Source organism: Vigna unguiculata, chromosome 11, assembly GCF_037176805.1.
Source record: "Vigna unguiculata cultivar grain cowpea cultivar isolate G323 ecotype 2 chromosome 11, ASM3717680v1, whole genome shotgun sequence".
NCBI classification, from domain to species: Eukaryota; Viridiplantae; Streptophyta; class Magnoliopsida; order Fabales; family Fabaceae; genus Vigna; species Vigna unguiculata.
Window position 1 is genome coordinate 4,554,738 of NC_140802.1, and position 19,788 is coordinate 4,574,525.

General features: G+C 31.5%; 1 protein-coding gene across 2 annotated transcripts; it reads left to right on the plus strand.

Moving 5' to 3' along the window:
• Positions 1 to 5,340: 5,340 nt before the first annotated feature.
• LOC114170520 (ABSCISIC ACID-INSENSITIVE 5-like protein 2) lies at positions 5,341 to 10,175 on the plus strand. Of its 2 annotated transcripts, none has more exons than XM_028056015.2 (4): positions 5,341 to 5,593; positions 6,721 to 7,733; positions 7,824 to 7,895; positions 9,840 to 10,175. In XM_028056015.2, exons 2-4 carry the CDS (start codon positions 6,819 to 6,821, stop codon positions 9,918 to 9,920), a joined length of 1,068 nt encoding a protein of 355 aa, XP_027911816.2. In that variant the 5' UTR covers positions 5,341 to 5,593; positions 6,721 to 6,818; the 3' UTR covers positions 9,921 to 10,175. The 2 variants fall into 2 exon arrangements, with proteins under 2 accessions (XP_027911816.2, XP_027911815.2); XM_028056014.2 differs by having other exon boundaries at positions 6,741 to 7,733.
• The last annotated feature ends 9,613 nt before the right edge of the window (positions 10,176 to 19,788 follow it).

A 19,788-nucleotide genomic window follows, 5' to 3' on the forward strand; every position in this document is an offset into this window, starting at 1 on the left:
CCGACGGCAGCAGTGGGGTCTGCGTTTTGACGATGGCGCGAGGAAGAAGAGGGTGTGGTGGCTTCGTGCTCGTGGATGCAGTCCGCGGCCGGTGAGTGCAGTTCGGCGTGGTGGTGACTGCAGGACGCGTGGAGAAGGCGATGCAGTCGTGGTCTACCGGTGCAGCAGCGGTGACGGGGTTTTTCGGGGTGAGCGCATCGTGGTGGCTGCATTCCGGCGTGAGCTACGGTGGTCGGACAGGTAGTGGCGGTAACGGAGGTGGCGGCTGCGGAATGGATTGGAGATGGAAGGAGAGAAAGAGTTAGGGTTAGGGTTTTGGTTGTTTGAAGGAGAGAGAGAGAGTGATGATGTGGCATGTTTTGATTGGTAATATGAGTTAGTGGAGGATTGATGATGTGGCAAACTGCGAGTGGCTATTTTATTAAGTGAAGGATTGCCATGTGGCGAAATCTGATGGATTAGATCTTAAGTGACATTAGGGGTGCTGCTTAGTAAAAAGGAAGGGTGCAAAGCAGAAATTTAAAGTTAAATTACAGAAGGGGGTGTAAACCTGAAAACAGAGGGTGCAGCTAGCTCTAGAAATATTTTATTTTAATAATAGATATTCCATTTGGAAAAAGGGGTGCAAACATGAGAATTGGGGGTGCATTTAGTACCTGAACTATTTCTCTCCAAAAATTCCTATTTTGGGACTTAATTTATGAATTAAAATATTCATTATTTATATCCTTGAGGACCTAAAATAAATTACACTTGCATTATTAAACTCAAGAATATCTAATAATAAATTTGATGCAACTAATATCAAATTTGTAAGCGCAAAAATAATATTAAATTCCCCAAAAGTTAATTATTGAATGTGAACCAAGGTTCGACTCATCATAGCTTCCAAGCGGTCTGGAAGCGGCAGTGCCTGGCGGTACGTGTCCCCCGCCAGACGATTTTTTTCTGCATCAGTATTGGTGTTGTTGATTCTCCAGGCGTGATCTACGAGGCTTTTGGTGATGCTTCAAAGGTGGGGTTGCTGGAGTTCCTTGAGTTGTGGCTCGGAACGTATCCCTTGAGTTGTGGCTCGGGATAGGGGTTAAGCACGTGGTATTCCTTGAGTTGTGGCTCGGAATGGCATCTCTTGAGTTGTGGCTCGGGATGGCGGATGAACACGAGAAACCCTTGAGTTGTGGCTCGGGTTGGCGAGTGTGGCCGGTATGAGTGTGCTGGTTGTGGCCAGTACGGATGGGTCCAGATAGATTGCCCTCCTCAGTTGTTGGCTGACGAGTTTGGTAGTCTTGGGACAATACGAACTTTGTTCGTATGTGGGAACTCTACCTGGCGTTGCGGTGTATGATCCGTAGCATGTATTCCCGCACGTGCTCTGTCGGTTGTGGCCGATAGGTATGGCAGCAAGTCACCTTGAAGTAATTAGCAGACGAAGTAGAACACGAATAAACGTATTGGAGATTGAATTGAGAGAATAAAAAATATAGGGCAATGTGGGAAGTTAATTTAAAGTGATGATATGTTTATGATTACTGATTTATATATATGTGTAATAGCTTTGTATTTATATATAAGTGCTTTATCTGCTAAGCTCACCCTATCTGCATGTGTGTGGCGATGATCGTGTACGCGGTACACGGGAGCAGATGCTGATGATGCAGGTGGCTCAGGTGCAGCTTAGGCGCGGAGAGGGGATTGATCTGGGGAAACTTTTTACTTGTATTACGTTGTTTTGAAATAATTGTAAACCCGGATGGGTAACTTAATAACATTGGGTTTTAATTTATGTGATGAACGTTCTAAGTTTTTATCAGCAATTAAATAAAGCTTTAAATTTTCCTGCGTTTTGGGAAAATGAGGTATTATTAATTATGTTGTCTTATTTATTCCAATTATTTATTTATAAATTAGTAATATCCTGACGGGATGTTACAATCTCCAATCACAAAGGTTGGGTTACCATCACTTGTTTGTTTCAAGTGGCTCAAGTCTCATTCCTTTCGATGTTTCTATAATCATCTTTCATCTTAGGGTTTTGTCAGAGGATTCGCAAAATTTCATTTTGACTTCATATAATCAATGAAAATTGTTCCACTCTTTAGTAGCTACTGCCGATTGGCAATCACAATGTATTTTCATTTCTATTGCAATGTTAGCTAAAGAGTTTGTCAACTACTCAACTTCACTATCAACCATCTCAAGAGCAACAACCTCGTATTTCATTGTTGATCTAGCAATCATTGTTTATCTGACTGATTTCCATGTAATCACACTACTACCAAGTGTGAATACATAACCACCAGTGGATTTTTTTCTCACTTGAATCAGAGATTCAGTTAGCATCATTGTACCATTCTAGTACAATGGGAAATCCATTATATTCAATGGCATATTCCATTGAATCTCTTAAGCATCTCTTATAAGTCTCAATATTCCTAATTAGAATACTAAGTGTATCTTCTCAGTCTACTTACTGCATATAAAAATATCATTATAAATTTTATATTAAAATTAAATTTTGTATAAATTTTGGGAGGAACAAAATTACTCAATTTTAAACAAAATTGGGATTAAATTGGACAAAAATAACGAATATAGGGACCAAATTGAATATAAAACATTTACTCCAAAATGTGGCAAACTGCTGGATTGACACATGGATATTTAAAAAAAATTAAAATTAAAAAAAACTAGAAAGCGACATGTGGTGATCATTGTTCATTACCGTTAGTTATTTAAACAGTGTAAGAAAAAAATGACCAAATTGAATAAAATTGACGAAAATTTCTCTTTGAACGAAAAAACAAAATTAGGACTAAAATGACAAAACTGAACCAAAATTAAGACCCAAAAAGTATTTTAACCTTTTTATTTGTATGTATTTTTTTTAAGAAATGGTGTCATTGTTATTTATCACTTTCTATGATGCACGAATATGATACATATGTTGGAACAATGCGTATCTGATATACCATTTCGTTAATTTTGAAAATAATAAAATATAATATGTAATATATGCATATTGAAAAATGTACAATAATTCTTAAAGCATGATAAATATATTATTGTTATTGCATGAATCTAAATTAAAACCACGTGTATTAAAGTTATCAACATAAAAGGTTATAAATTATTGTTATCATAAAAGTACTACAACTTTATACAAAATTCTTTTAATCAAATTTTGTTAAGTTTATTTGATATTTCAATTGCATTTCAAGGTTGTATTTGAGTTGTTCATATTGTTTGACACATTTTCGCTTTAATGTTAAGTCAAATACTAGAATGCAACGCACTTGAAATGTCAAATAAACTTAACAACATTTGTTTAAAAGAACTAAATTCATGTATTTTGAAAGATAAATGACTAAGTTGGTCTAAAGTTTCAAAATGGACTAATTTCAAATTTTACTGAAAGTTAAGGGACCAAAAAATATTTATCCCTAATAAGTATTAGTAAAGTATCCTAACATATCACATAAGAATATGTGATCCAAATTAAAATATCAGTGTGTTAAGTTGAAATTTAGATGGTTAATTAATTTGTTTATTAATTTTCTCATTTCTTTTATAAGAGTGTGTTAAGCAAGTAGTTAGAATATATTAAAAAAGAAGGAAGACACTTATATGAAAATGAAAAAACAAGAATAGTGACCAAGTTAACAAGAAAATACTTAAACAAAAAAAAAAAATTTTGAACGCTCAATAAAATAATTCTTTTTGATAACAATACCCAAATTTTAAAGGTAATTAGAACTAAACTAAATCTTCTAAATAACAAATAAAATTATTAGTATCCAAATCTATCAAACTAATATTGGATTAATTTGTTCAAATTTAAAATAAAAATTGTTGAAATAAGTAAATTTTAAAATAACTACTTATTTAAAAAGTAAATAAGATGTGTACCTGTAATAAACAGAAAACTTTTTATTTTAAAATAAACATATTAGACAACAATAAAAATAATGAAATCTAATAATTTTATTGAATAGGTTTTTTTTTAAAAAAAAATTAAATTTACACAATCTCATCCATTATGTAAGTTTATTACCATACTTTTTCTCTCCAACAACAACCTTCCCACAAAATTTTAGTGTTGTCATTGCATTTACCATTTTCATCACCAAAGTATGTTATCAACTCCTTTTAAGGCATGACTTAGAGTCATGGAACCATCATGAAATATAATATGAAAATCTAATTATTGCCATCAATACACATATTTATCAAATTACTCTTCTTTGCATTGAATACAATAATAATAATAATAATAGAACTATTTTTCTTCCAAATAACCCAAACAATTGCAAAATAAAAATTGTAATTGTATGTGTATAATTTGTCCTCCTCCTCCACTATTGCATCTCGTACTTATACATTTCAATTGGGAAGTTCTTCAATGTTGTTATAGTATTTTCTTAACAAAAGCTTGAATCTTCATCAACACATCTAACGAAGCAATTTCTTTTCATTAGTTTTAAATATTTTTTACGGTTTTAATATCGTAAAGATCCAAGTAAATTTTTATATTACGCATATAAATACTTAGACTTTATCTTTTTTTATGCATCTTTTCTTCAACTTAACCTAAATGATTGATCAGTTGTTCTTTTATGAAAAAAAATATTTAAAAATTAAATAAAAACAGAAAAATTTATATAATTTTTTTTATAAAATAAATATTTTGTTGTTATTATTACGCTATCTTATCTCTAAATCTTATATCAGAATTTTGTATCGTCGATATAAATTCTTTCTATCCTCGATCAGAAAACCATGTCTTTATTACTGTCAAATAATACAAGCACCTCCTCAATTAACGAATGAATGTGCATGGATATCACTCCGCCCAAGTAACTAATGTAATATTCGATAAAAACATCATAATGGTCCAAAATTCTGACAAAATATCACATGTATCGCTAAGTAAAGTTGAAATTTTCGATCGATAGAAAAATATCGGGCAATTTTAATTAGATACTATAAAACTCGAATGAAAATTACCGTCTAATTTTATATGATTTTATAGGAAGAAACGTATAAAAGTTACCTAATATTAACTTGAATTAACCTCTTAAAAATATATTTGAAGATGAGATAAAATTAAGTAGAGATAGATAAGATGAGATGTATTAAAAATATTAATTAAAACCATAAATTATATCTTGTCATCAACATTAATGAGTGTTTTTTTGTTATGACAGTTAAAAGTGAGATTATTTTTTATTTGGGGAATTTATTTTACAATTTTGTCTCGAAGACAAAAAAACGTCATTACACGCTCTTTCACGTCATTAAATTGAGCGATTTTTTTATGTATAAAATGCGAGGAGTTGCCATTTGGCTTTGCATCTTTTCATTCTCTCTATTTCTCAAATCTCTCTTTCGTTCACAAGTCACACAAATCCACCTTTGATTGTCTTTCTTCGACCAACGCACGAATGCACAAACACAAAACACACACTTATGTTGTGAAAGCTTTGTTCATCACCTATAGCTTCTTCTGATTTTCGCTCCAAAAACCCATTTTTCAATCTCTCACTCCCCTCTCACAGATCGCTGTATCTCTCTCCGACACACGAAAGAAAAAAAGGTTCTTCTCTTCTCTTACTCACGCGCTTTTATTCCTTACATCACACTCTTTCTTTTCCATTGTGTTTTCCTCTTCAAATTTTGGATTTTTATCACTGCATGTGGGAAACAAATACTGGGTTTGTGGTGGGTTTGATCTCACACCCTTTTGTCTCTTCAAATATTTTCAGGATACCTTTCTTTTCCTTTCGGTGTTTCAATAGTGATGCTCAATTGGTTGCATGCAAATGGGTTTTCCTTCAAGTTCTTCGTTGAAAGATTTGATTTTGAATTCTGGGTGTTTTTCTTCGTTGTCTTCGGTCTCTGAATTGATCTTCTTATGATGAACTTGTGTGCCTTTCAATTTTTATGTTCTGTGTCCATGCCTTGTGGGAAAATGGGCCCTGGTATTTTAATGCTGAAGTTTTAGAGGGCATTGGCGTGTTTCGAATATGGGGTTTTGGGTTTCGTCGGAAATTTTATTTACTTGACTGTTTCTCAGAGCTTGCATGCAAGGGATCAATGCTCTAATAACCCTTTTTGAAGTGATATGAATTGTTCTTTTTATTTTTCTCCAAGAAGGGTACCTGCAAGGTTTCGTGTTGTCATTTGCTTGAGTTTAACTGTGCTCCATTGGATTTTAGTCTGACATTTTCACTTGGTTTTATCTTCTTGCCCTTCTAGACTTTATCCTCTGTTTCAAATTCAATTTCATTTATGATCTCGGTTATATTTCATTTTTTCTTTTTTTTTTCCTCAATATATTTTTTGTTGTGAATAAATCGTGAATCAGACTAACAACTTTCACCATTTTCATGTTTGTTTGCTTTCATTTTTAGAGGAAATGAAATGTACCTTGCATCCTGCTGCTAGATTACAAGATCTCTCATTTTTTCTCTCCTTTGACTGGTTTGAGCCATGCGTTATGTATTTAAAATTATTTTTCTCATGGGAAATCGCAACTCTGCCAGCTGCATGTACATGTAATCATGTTTGACACAAAGTTTTGGAAATTTTCTTGCTTTGTTGCAATTGACGGTTTCCTTTAGTGTGCCGGAATGCATGTTAGGCATGTAGATTATTATGGATTCTAAAAGCTTATGCGTTTTCACTACAAACAAGGTGGTGTTGATTTCTTTTATTTATCAGTTTCTGATTTTCTGGGGCAGGATTGAAGATGTGGACTAGTTGCTTTCAGACTTATGTGTGAGCTGAATTATTGTTAACAGTTATACTGTAATCGGTAAATGGGGACCCAAACGATGGGATCTCAAGGTGGTGGTAAAGACAGTAATGGAAAACAGTCACAAGTCCAGCCCCTGGTGCGGCAAAACTCAATGTACAGTCTCACACTGGATGAGGTTCAGAATCAATTGGGTGATCTAGGGAAGCCGCTAACTAGTATGAACCTTGATGAGCTTCTGAAAAATGTGTGGACTGTTGAGGCAGGCCAGGCAGCTAGTATGGACAATGACGGCGTGGCACAGGCCGGTCAAGCTGCTCTGCAGCGTCAGGCGAGTATGTCACTGACCGGAGCACTGAGCAAGAAGACAGTGGACGAGGTTTGGAGAGACATCCAACAAAACAAAGTCATGGAGGAGAAGAGGTTCCGTGACAGACAGCCTACTTTGGGAGAAATGACTTTGGAGGACTTCTTGGTGAAAGCAGGAGTTGTTACAGAAACAACTTCTAACCAAAAGAACGTCGACGCCGGTAGTGTATCCACACCAGCGCCGGCGCCAGCACCAACGCCAGCACCAGCACCAGCACAAGTACCGGTACCAGCACCGGCACCAGTACCAGTACCAGTTCCGATGGATTCAAACGTGGCAGTACCACCACAGTTTCCTCCACAAGGACAGTGGATACAGTATCCACCAGTGCAATATCAGCATCCACAGCAAAGTTTGATGCAGATTTATATGCCTGGCCAGGGTATGGCACAACCAATGCACATGGGTCCTGGAGGTTCAATGGATGTTTCGTTTGCAGATGGCCAGGTTGCAATGCAGTCTCCTATGATGGGAGCAATGTCGGATTCACACACTCCTGGAAGAAAAAGGACCACTCCTGAGGACATGATGGAGAAAACTGTTGAGAGGAGACAGAAAAGGATGATAAAAAATCGTGAATCTGCTGCTCGTTCAAGAGCAAGGAAACAGGTGCTCTTTCATGTTATGTGAGTCTTTATCCTTTGATTAGTGTTTCCCTTAGTAAAGATCCTAATCTTGAGTGATAAATGTTATGAACAGGCATACACAAATGAACTGGAGAACAAAGTCTCGCGTCTAGAAGAGGAAAATGAAATGCTGAGGAAACGACAGGTTAGTTTCTGCTTTGAAGGGCTACATTAATTGCCTTGACTGTGTTTTGCTGTTAATTCAAATTCCAGAATGTATACCTTCAGTCCCAAGATTGAGTGGTTTCTTGTTTTGCGGAGTATTTTTTTAGATTAAGATTGACTATGCAATCTTAGTTTCAATTATTATTTGATGTATTTTCCAGAGAAAACTCTGCATATTATGATTCATTAATCAAGACTTTAAGCAACAGGTATTAAGGAAATTTTGTTGAGCGTGAAACTTTTTCCTCAACCATTTAAAATCTTGTTTCTTGTGTGACTCGGGAATTAAATCAGATGTTTGATTGCCATTAACAGCTTCTTTGCTTCATGAGTTTTCAGTCTTTTAAGTGTATGATTATGGTATCTGGCAACTAGTGATTTAATGTTCACACACACTTCTCATTATTCAGCATGGTGTGTTGATGGAAAAGGAGATTCAATATAAAGAAAATTTCTGCATTACATAATTTTGCTGGGAGGAAATACTATTAGATGAAAAATCTAAACATGGGATCTGGGGAAGAAGCTTTCTCTTATGTTTGATACTAGTCCTTTTATCTTTGGTTTGCCCTTTGTTTCAATACTTGTCTTTTGATTTCCATTCCCTTTTTCAAATATGCTGATGCATTTCAATCATTTTTAACAAGTATCTTCCTCTCAGCCCCTTCCAAAAGATTAAGCGAAGTAGATCTGTTAAATACTTTGGTATAACACTTTACATTCACTGGATTCAATCCACATATTGAAAATCTTTAACATTAATATTTTGAACAGCAGGATTATACAATCACGTGATTTTTAGATGTTTTGTTTTCCCTATTATTAATCAAGCCAAAGAACACTTCTTTTCTTCCTGCTTTTGTATTATCCTTGTGTTTTAGGATTTTTGTGGAAGCAACAGATTTCTATGCATTTTGATGCACAATGTTTATACCACTGTCATATTTCTCCATAGATTTTTTATTGACTAGCAGCCATATAGCGGTGTAATAATCTGTCCTTTTTTATATTTCTGGAGCATGCCAAGATTAGCAACCCTGCATTTATTTTCTCAATAAACTAAACTGTTTCATCATGTGTGGTGATCACACTTCTTCTGCACACAAATCACCGTTCAATCCCTTTGTTTGTATCACCTGGATTATGGAAGCTGGGGGGAAGGGTTATTTTGACAATCATAATTGATTCTGGTATCTTGAAATAAAACAGAATTGCACTTTCCTTGATATACTTTGCAAAAACCAATTTAAACCTTTGAAAAGTAGAGCTATATCCTTTTTATCTCTTGATTTTAAGGTAAATCTTTTGTGGATGTACCATGAACTGTGCAATGGGATGTTTCTTTATGATGATTATGATGCTTTTGAACTTTTCAGTGCTTGAGGAGGTTGTAAGTGTTATGATAGTAGTTGGCATATTTTTTAGAAAAGAAAATGGTGGAAGAATGTGGAAAAAGGCTTCTTATAGTTGAGGGATCAATCACAGTCAAATCTTGTAACATCAAAGAAATTGGTTGAGTCATTACCAAAACAGCTTTGATCAGTGATGATGAAATTTATTTGGATGCATCTCTCTTGCTGTCACCACTCTATCCTGAACAGTGATATTAGATTTTCCCCTTTTTGTGATGTTTTCTTGAAGATTTTTCTGCTGCTTCATGTGTTCTGGTTTTCTGTTTACAGTGAGTTAGACTTACTCATTGTACAGTTGCAGTTCATTATTACAAAAATGTTGGATTATAAATCCTTCATGCAGCTATACCTCAAAAACTCTCAGATTGTTAGCATGATCACTTTTTACTTGATAAAATCATGAGAACCAACATGTTTTTCAATGCTCATTCATCATCATGGTGCATATTTACTTTCTTATTTATACAATATTTGACTGATATATGTTATGAATTTTTCTGCTGAACTTGCAGGAGTTAGAGAAGATGTTGCCAAGTACACCACCTCCTGAGCCTAAGTATCAACTTCGCCGAATAGGATCAGCTCCATTCTGAGATCTGTACCTAGTTGTGTAGAGGTTTTGTAAATATGAGTACCAGTGAATTCTCCTCATGGATTACTGTGAGGCTGACTCTGGTATTTCAGTTGAGTAGTAGTTTATGAGCTACATTTCCATCCAATGTCTTGTCTTTAAATTTTCATTAGGTTCTTTATAACTCTCAATGTTCTTTAAGAAAAAGAAAAAAAAATGAGAAATGTTGTAGTTGTACTTTTCAGAATATAGCCATAATCATGGCTTCATGAGTTTACTTTGGCATCTTTGAGTTAATTCCCAATCAAGTATTAATTAGTAATCATGGCAGATAATCAGTTTGTTCTACCTTTATTTTTTTCTCCATTCAGGAAGAGAATCTGATCCTATTTTAAATGTGTCACTGTGTTTTTTTAACTGAACTTGAAATTTGACTTAAATATGTTCTTTTATCTCTTCAAACTATTATAAAAAATTTGTTTTGTTCCTAATTAAATTATAAAGTATGTAGTTTTTATTATGAAAGTTAATGTAAAACATCGTTTCCAACAAACAACATGAAAAGTATTTCTCATATGATAAATGAAGTTTCATAATAAACTAAAACAAAACTTTCATATGTCTTTTGCTTAGGAAGGATGTTTTACATTTATTTCTATAAAGTGCATGTAAAAAACTGTGTTTTGTTCCTAAATTAGATTAAAAAGTATCTGGTATCTGTTATGAAAGTTAATGTAAAACACCATTTCCAACAAACAACATGGAAAATACTTCTCATATAATAAATGGAGTTTCATAGTAAACCAAAATGTAACATTCACATAAGTATGTTTTAAATGTATTTCTATAAAGTGTACAGGTTAAATACTTTATAATTTAGTTCAAAAAATAAACACATGTTTTCATAATAAGTTTAGAAATAGAAAACATATTTATTAATCCTTGAAATTTTCTTTGGTGGGTAGTCTTAAAGTATGAGTTTTTATTCCCTCTTGCTTGATGTATTTTATCGTTAAATTTTCAAATGTATCTAATTTTTGTCCATAAATGATGATTTATCGAAAATTATGAATGAGTATGTTAAGAAGTTTATTTTAAACTTAATTCGATTCGATAAAATCAACTTATAAAATAAAATTTATATCTTATTTATATTATACAATTATCTCATCTCTGATCTATGTTTCATCAGAATGTAATAAAGAGAAAATATCTAACCCTAAAGATGGGTTTGATTTTACAAAGGGTATTGTACCAGCAAATATCCTTTTCACACAAAAGGAGGCTTTGATTTCACAAAGCTTATTGTACAAACACCCTTTTTCACAGCAAAGTTATTGCTTTTATTTCACTGACATGACGAAAGCCAGAACCAGAATTTAGCCTTTAGGATGATGGCAAGAAGATGCTCAACAAATTAACAATTATCATTTCTTTTCCTCAAAAAAACTAGAGAGTCATAACAGCCATACTTTTGCTGTCAGAGAATCCCAATCATAAGAATAATGCTATTAATGTGCAATCAACACTTCTCCATTTGCATTCATTTCACTTACTTTATATTAATCATATTTAATAATTCTGAAAAAAGCATTTAACCTTTTTAGTTCTTCTCTTTTATTAATAGCCACTCTTCTAAATCCTTCGTTTCCTTCTCTTTGTTGCCTTTAAATACTTTAAACTTTAATTAGTCTTCATTTTAGTTTTATTTATATCTCAATCTTTAAACTTACCTCTTTTTAAAATGATTTCTTACCATAAATTGAGGTTAAACTATTTTTTCCCATCTATTTATTTTATATCCCCATTATTTCTTAGTTTTATTTCATAATTTTTTCTTTCAAATATTTCTGGTTCTTAAATTTCGGTAAAATTAAAATTTTATTTTATTTAAAACTTTGATATATTTTGATTCTCAAACTTTACAAATTGATAGATATAATCATTTTAACTTAATTCCGTTAATTATTTTTACATATCAAAGATGTTTTATGTAAAATATATATTTCTTACTAACATTTAAGTTGTTTATCTACTTAGCATGTTCTCACTGCAATATTTATTGAAAAATATATTTTACAGGTAAAAAATATATAATATAATTAAATTTAAATGATTATCTATTATTTTTTTAATTTTGAATGTGTCAAAATTCAAGAATCAGAAACATGTTAATTTAAATTACTTCTATTTTTAGATCTACAGTTTATTATATGAAAGAATAAAAGAGAAAATATTAATAAATTGTCGACATTTACTACACTGATGTCTTTCTGTACCAACTTATTGGATTGAAAAAACATGTTTTGGTCAAACAACAGTTTTTTTTCTCGGTCAAACAACAGTTGCCATAATTTGTTGTAGATTCAATCATTATTATTTGATACAGTTTTACGTCATGTCAGTATGCATCGTAGCTTGTGGCAATTTTTTTTTAAAATATGTAATTAGTTGTTGTGTTTATTACAGTTATTATTTTTAGATTTCTAAAAACATTGTAAAATTTAATCTCCAAAAAGTATAATTATTCTTTTAGTTTTTTTTTAATATTATGCAGAAATCATTTGTTCGAATTTTAGTAGATAGTTATGTATAACTAAACTATTCATATAATATATTTCATAATTAGTTAATTTAAATATGGTTAAATATATATTTTTTTTTCTTTTCATTTATTTCCAAAATTGAAATTAGTCTTTCTTTAAATTTTTGAGACAATTTATTCCGTTAATTTCATAAATAAGTAGATTTAGTCATCGAAATGAAACAATGTTAAAATTTTGTTAAGTTGCGTATTGACGTTCCATCATGGTATGAAACATGATGTTTGATATTTGGACATGTCATCATACATGTATGATTCAGTTTTTTCTCACTACTCTTTCCTATTTTGTCCTTCCTGCATATATTCTTTCAAATGCATTTAAAGCAAAGTTAGACCAAATGAAACAATTAAAACAACCAATTGGTCGTGAGAAATTAAGGCATTGCAGTGAAAATTTTGATGTTCTTATGTAGATCTCTATTGCTACGAATCGAGATTGGCCTCTATTTTAATTAGATGTTGAAAATGTCTTCCTGGGGACTTAAAGGAATAAGTTTACATGAGTCTCATGTGTTTTTCATAGAGTAAACCCTGGACTCACATTTGGGTGCATATATAGTGTTGGTTGCAGTCACAACGACACTGGTGGCTGCCCTAGCTCTGACCAATGTCGCTGGCGATGCTCTTCATAAAACATACATAGCGCAATCGTTTGATTAAAGAGGTTGGTTTGATTAGAGAGGTAACAACCACTGCACGATATGTGAAGATTATGAACATTATTCAAATTGACACATATATGATGACGTGTCCAAACATCACACTTTATGATAGAACGTTGCAACACAACTTAACATAATTTTAACGTCATTTCATTTTGAAGACTAAATCCACTCATTTCTAAAGTTGAAGAATTAAATTGTCTCAAAGTTTTAAAAAATGATTAATTCCAATTTTAAATAACGTTAAAGAACCAAAAACATATTTAACCCATTGAAATGATATATGATGATTAATTATTAGATCATACAAATTAATATTATGCTAGATACAAATATTAAGAAAGAACATATGAAAGAACTTATAGGCTTAAAACGATTATTTTTAAACCACCCATCTTCTGCTCTTTTCATGAATTAAAAAAAAAAACTTAATTACAAGTTTAAATGAGTATTTTCACTTCGGTATCCGTTAAATTTTGTTGGTATATTGATTAATTAAAATTTATAATTTTTTTATTGAATATTTATCGTTTATTTTATTTTTAAATGAGTGGCCTATATGTTATTTTATTTCTTTATCTTATTTATTTATCTCCACGTAGAAAGGTATAGTTCCTATTTCATTTTGTTGTTATATTAAGTGGTAAAATTAAAAAATTTCACTTTGATCCTTAGTATTATACGAGAATAATTAACTATTAAATGTTAAATAATTATTTTATGTAATAAATATTGATGCATGTATGAATTTTATGATAGAAAAGCTCAATGAGAATAATAATTTTGACCCATGAAAAATTAAGACGAGGGTTTTGATCAAGGAACAAGGTGCAGACATTGTTTTCTATAAGTATATTGCACTTAGAGAGACACATTTTAGAGTAGTATGAAGAAAATACTCATTTGATTATCCTTTTTAATAGATGTATTAGTGCAGTTTTGACTTTTTATCCCCGATGATATGTTTCTATTTTAAAGCAAATGAAATATATAAAAATGTGGTGACAATTTTTAAGTTTTCATGAACTTATAAGTCTTAGTTGTTGGTGTAATTGAATCATATTCAATTATATGCTTCGGTTGCTAAGGAATCCAAACCTATAAGTTCGCGAAAATTTCAAATTTTTCGTTTTTTGTAATTATTTTATTTTAGAGCAGATGTATAGGCTTTGGTTGCTATAAAATTGAGGCCTATAAACCTTATATGTTTCGGTTGTTGCAGAATTGAAGCCAATAAATTTGCAAAAATTTCAAAATTACCACTCTTTTTTTAAATTATTTTATTTTAGCACAAATGTATAGGCTTTAGTTATTAATAAAATTAAAGCCTATACACCTTTTATGCTTTGATTTTTCTAATAACTGGGGCCTAAAACTTTGTTTAGAATTAAATTTTGCAAAAATTGCACAAGTCTTCTTCTTTGTGAAACACAATTTCTTCTTCTTCTTTCTCCATCTTCGTCTTCGTTGTGAAAGTCGTCGCCCAAGAGGTCTTCACTCTCCGTCACTGTTGCTAAAATAGTTCGTGAGGACCTCCATTCTTCGTTGTGCCACCGCTCAACGTCGAAGTGGTAAGTGTTCTTTTTAGTTTTTCTTTTTTTTTTCTTTTTTTTTTTTTTGCGTTTTTAGTGTTTGTGTGTTCCCTGTGCTATTTATTTGTAAAGTTAGGGTTTTTGTTTATTGCCATTGGTGTGTAGGTGTTGTTGCATCGTGAGGACCTCCATTCTCTGTCAGCTGCCACTCAACATCGAAGTGGCTAGTGTTTTTATCGTTTCTTTTTTTTGCATTTTTAGTGTTGTTCGTGTGTTCCTTGGGTTCTTTGTTGGTAAAGTTTGGATTTCTTTTTTGCTATCATTGGTGTCCAGGTACTGTTACATTGTATCCAAATTATTTTTCAAATCAGAAGGGGAATAGACCTCGGTTATTATAGGAATCGAGGCTTATTCCCCTTTTTTATTTTATTTATGTTTTTAAACCAGAAAAGGTATTAGGCTTATGTTGTTTTTGAACTGAAGCATAATGTGAAACTTGGTGCTTCGGTTTATAACCGAGGCCAAAAAGCCACCTTTTTTACTTTGTTTGTATATGTTTCAGTTCAATAATCGAAGTCTAATGTCTAAAATAATCGTGATTAAAACCCTTTTATGCACTAGTGATGAAACTCATTATCATATTACAGAGGAGAAGACCTCAACCACATTATGATTGAAGTTAAAGAAACTTTTCAAGACAAAGTCCATCGACAATAAATCATTGTTAAAGAGAATACTTTTTTAGACTACGTATGAAGGTACGTACACCACTAAAGACTCACGTTAATGAGCTCAATTCTATTTTTGATGGAAATCCAAAATATCAGTGTGAAAGTAGAAGATGAAGATGCTACTATAGTTTTGATAGCCTCTCTTCCACCATTCTATGAGAACTTAGTAACTTATTTCGGTGTAGGTGTAACATCCAAAAACATTACAATGTAATTACCCTCAATATACATATTAGAATTATATTATTTTTACATATATTTTTTATTGCAAGTAATATATATATATATATATATATAATAGTAATAATAATATTATTAAATATATATTAGTTATAAAATTTATAAATAAATTTTCAGTTAATATTATCACTACAAGAATTTAGGTAAATAGCGTCGGCCAAAATCCGACACTAATAAGCCAAAGTCAACACAAATTTATAATTATTGTCGGTTCAGTGTAGGCTTGCTAACCACGATAAAACCTTGGAGGCTAATTTAGATGTGTCGGCCAACAGACGCAAATTGCAATGTAATAACGTCGTCCCGGTGACACAAATATGTTTGGTTAAATCAGCTTAGCGTTGGCCAAGGGACGCTATTAGTGTGGGCCATACGACGATAATAGCAAATAATAATTTAAAATGGTCATTTAGTGTGTGGGTTAACGGACGCTTTATATTAAATGATGTGTGGACTAGCTGACGGTAATAGTAGATAATAATTAAAAATGCATTTTGAATGCATGGGCTAGGGGACGCTTAAAAATTTAAATTATTAAATGATGCGTGGGTTAGCCGACGCAAATTGCAAGGGCTGGACGACGCTACTATAGCTACTCACGGCAAGTACAATTTATTTTTTTCTCAACCCAAATTTTACCTGCAAGCATGATCACTATTACATAATCAATATAATCTCAGTTATCCATTCAGAAGTCATTTTAATTAGAATCAGTAGTTAATTAAACTACATTCATCCTTCATTGAGTCATAAATATCAAATTAGGAAGCATATAATAGTACAGATTCACATGAGCATTAATTACAAAAACATAACCCTTCTTTCAAAAATAAAGATTACAGGATGCAAACTAACAACAACAAAAAGAGTATCTTTTGTATTAGTTTATAGTGACTCACCTAAGTGGTTTGTGAAGCTGACAGAGAGAATGATTTGTGAATGATTCTGATATTTGTTTAAGCAATAACCATTCCTGCACATATTCAAAGCCATTATGCACACACACACACACACACACACACACACACACACACACACACACACACACACACACACACACATATATATATATATATATATATATATATATATATATATATATATATATATATATATATATATATATTGAATGCTTCATTCACAAATCAAATTATCAACAACTTATGATTTGGCCACATACCAGTAAAATAAATTAGATTCATCATACTACTAAGAAGAATATAGCAGAATGCATCGTTAAATTTTTCACTATCTCATGTAGCAAACACACTTAAAACATTCAAACATACATCATATATCCAAATGTGGCAAAACAAATATTAATAGAATACCGATGAATTAATAGAACCCCTCACCCTTGCGGTCTACACCACCAACACTCCAACACTACAGGGCCACCACCTCGACACTACAAACAACCCCTTTTTTTCAGTTGGCCTCCCACCACCTCACCTTCAATCGGCAAAATAGCAGCCAAACATTTCGGAAACCGTTATTCAATCAATTGGGAAACCAATTTCTTCAAATGATAAATATATTCAAATATGAGGGATTAGAACTCACTACCTCTTTTCATAGAGAATGCGAGAAAAATATCGAAGCCACCATCTCCCTTTCGGTGCCCACTACCCACCTCCTTCAGCACCAAAGAAACACCGGAGAGAACACGAATATGAACCCACCACGTCTTCCGAGCCCAACAGTCGACAGCTCCACCACCTCTTCAGGTCGATCCCCCCGCTCTTCAGTAACCACAACTCACAAGGGCCGAAATAGTTTTCCGTTGAGCGCAAATTAAAGAGGAGACCGAAAATTTCTGAGTGGAGGGATTGAAAATGAGAAAGCAGAGGAAGCAAAATGAGAATGGAGAGAAAGGAAGTCTCTGCACGCGAGAATGAAAGCGAAGAGTTAAATTTTGGTAAAGTGAAAATGAGGCAATTGGTAAAGTTAAAATTTATCTCAACTTTTCACCTACTTCTTTAAGCGTCAGCCAACCCACTCTCCCTTCTAAAAAATAATATTTTTTTTTAAAGTTAAGCCAAGTAATCTCCGCAAAATTAATTTTTAATTTTATTTTTATTAAATTGCATCGTCTAGCTCACGCTACTGATTGCGTCCTTTAGCCCTCCCTACTATCTTAATCTATTTTTCCATTAAAAATAAGATAAGAGTGTCCGTCAACCCACTCTATTCTTTAATAATAATTATTTTTTACTTTACTCTAAGCCATCTCCACAAAATTATTTTTCCTTTTTTTATTTTTCTAACTTACGTCGGCTAACTGATGCTACCGATTGTGATTTAATTTATTCTTTTTCATTACTTATACAAAATAAGATCAAAGCGTCCCTTGAGCGACGCTAGTCTAAAATACAATTGTGTCTCATAACCGTTGCTCTAAAATTTATCTTTTTTTTAATACGTTTTTTTTAATACTGAGTAACTAGTGTCCCTTGTGGGACGCTAAGGGTGATTATCAAGAGTCGCATAGCCTACGTTAAACTTATCATTTTATTTTGTGACTTTTAGCCGTCGTTAGTTTTTACTCTAATAACTTGCAGGATAAAACCGACGTTAATATTTCGACTCTAATTGCTTGAATTCTTGTAATATATATATATATTATAATAAATATATATTAATTATGAATCATATGTATTATAAGTTATGAATATTATAATATTATAATTAATATATATTTTAATAAATATTAAATATTTATTACAATAAATCATAATTAATGTGAGAATTAATTACAGCTTCTAACATATAACATACACTGGTATAAATACCAGTGCCAATGCAATCGTGAAAGAAAGAAAAGAATATTAAACAAACAAAATTGAAAGGTAGGTAAGTTTTGAAGTTACTCTATATCAAAAATTTTCGGAGAGAAATATTAAGATAAAGGAAAGATACATCTATCATTCTTATATTTATATTTTTATTATTTTATTGTGAGATGCCCTAATTCCACCTTATTTTTTTTACTTATTTTTTTATACTATTTTATTGTGTGAGGTATCTCTAATCCGTCTTATTTATTTTACTTCCTTATTTTATATTATTATGTAAAATATCTCTAACTCTATTTTCTTTTATATATATATATATATATATATATATATATATATATATATATATATATATATATGAACGTAATTCTAAGTTACGTATATTATGATAATTATTTATAATGTACATATGTATTCTTTTATACTAATTCTAGATTCTTTTAGTATATGCTTTCATTTATTTATTAATTTAATATTTACAAAATGTGTTTTATTACCTTTTACTGAAGTAGAAAGAAAATTAGTTTGACACATGCGTGCGAAAAATTAGTATGAATGGTAAGTTGATAGTGTTTTATTTTTCTTTTCTTTTCTTTCTCTAAAAGTAAATAAATAATAATAATAATAAGGTATAATTATTGATTTGGTACTCCAATTTTTTGGTTAAGTTCAATTTGGTCCCCATACTTTTGGTTTTTTCAATTTAGTATCCTAATTATCTAAAAAAATTTAATTTGATCATCTCCGTTAAGTTGAAGTTAGCACTGTGTACATACAGGACACATGTCAATCCATGAATTTTTTATTTTTTTTTTAAAATTTAAAAACTGTCACGTGTCAGTTTACCATCATGCCACGTGGCAGCTTATAATCATGACACGTGGCAGTGATAATAGTTGTTTTCAATTTAGTCCTCTATTTAAATTTTTGGTTCAATTTAGTACCCAATTTTTTAAAATGATCTAATCTCGTCCTTTCCAATTTGAGACCAAATTAGTAACTAAGTTTAATTATAACTTATATATATATATAGATATATATATATATATATATATATATATATATATATGTTAAAATAATTGTTTTGAATTTATACATCAAATCACTATACATAAATATTCAAATTATTCTATTTTTTACAAGTATAAAAAATTTCATGTGTAAAAAATTATAAAGGTAAAAAATGTAAAAAATAAAATAATTTAAGTATTTAGGTGAAATGATTTGATGTATATATTAGAAAAAGTTATGGTACCATGTATATATAAGTTGTAATTAAGCTTATTTACTAATTTGGTCTCAAATTGGATAAGACGAAATTAGAT

Bases quoted from the DNA above. Each gene is read 5' to 3' on its own strand.
- LOC114170520 (XM_028056015.2), top strand. From the start codon at position 6,819: ATGGGGACCCAAACGATGGGATCTCAAGGTGGTGGTAAAGACAGTAAT. The intron at 7,734-7,823 runs GTGCTCTTTCAT...TGTTATGAACAG, and splicing joins GTTCAAGAGCAAGGAAACAG to GCATACACAAATGAACTGGA. The intron at 7,896-9,839 runs GTTAGTTTCTGC...CTGAACTTGCAG, and splicing joins AAATGCTGAGGAAACGACAG to GAGTTAGAGAAGATGTTGCC.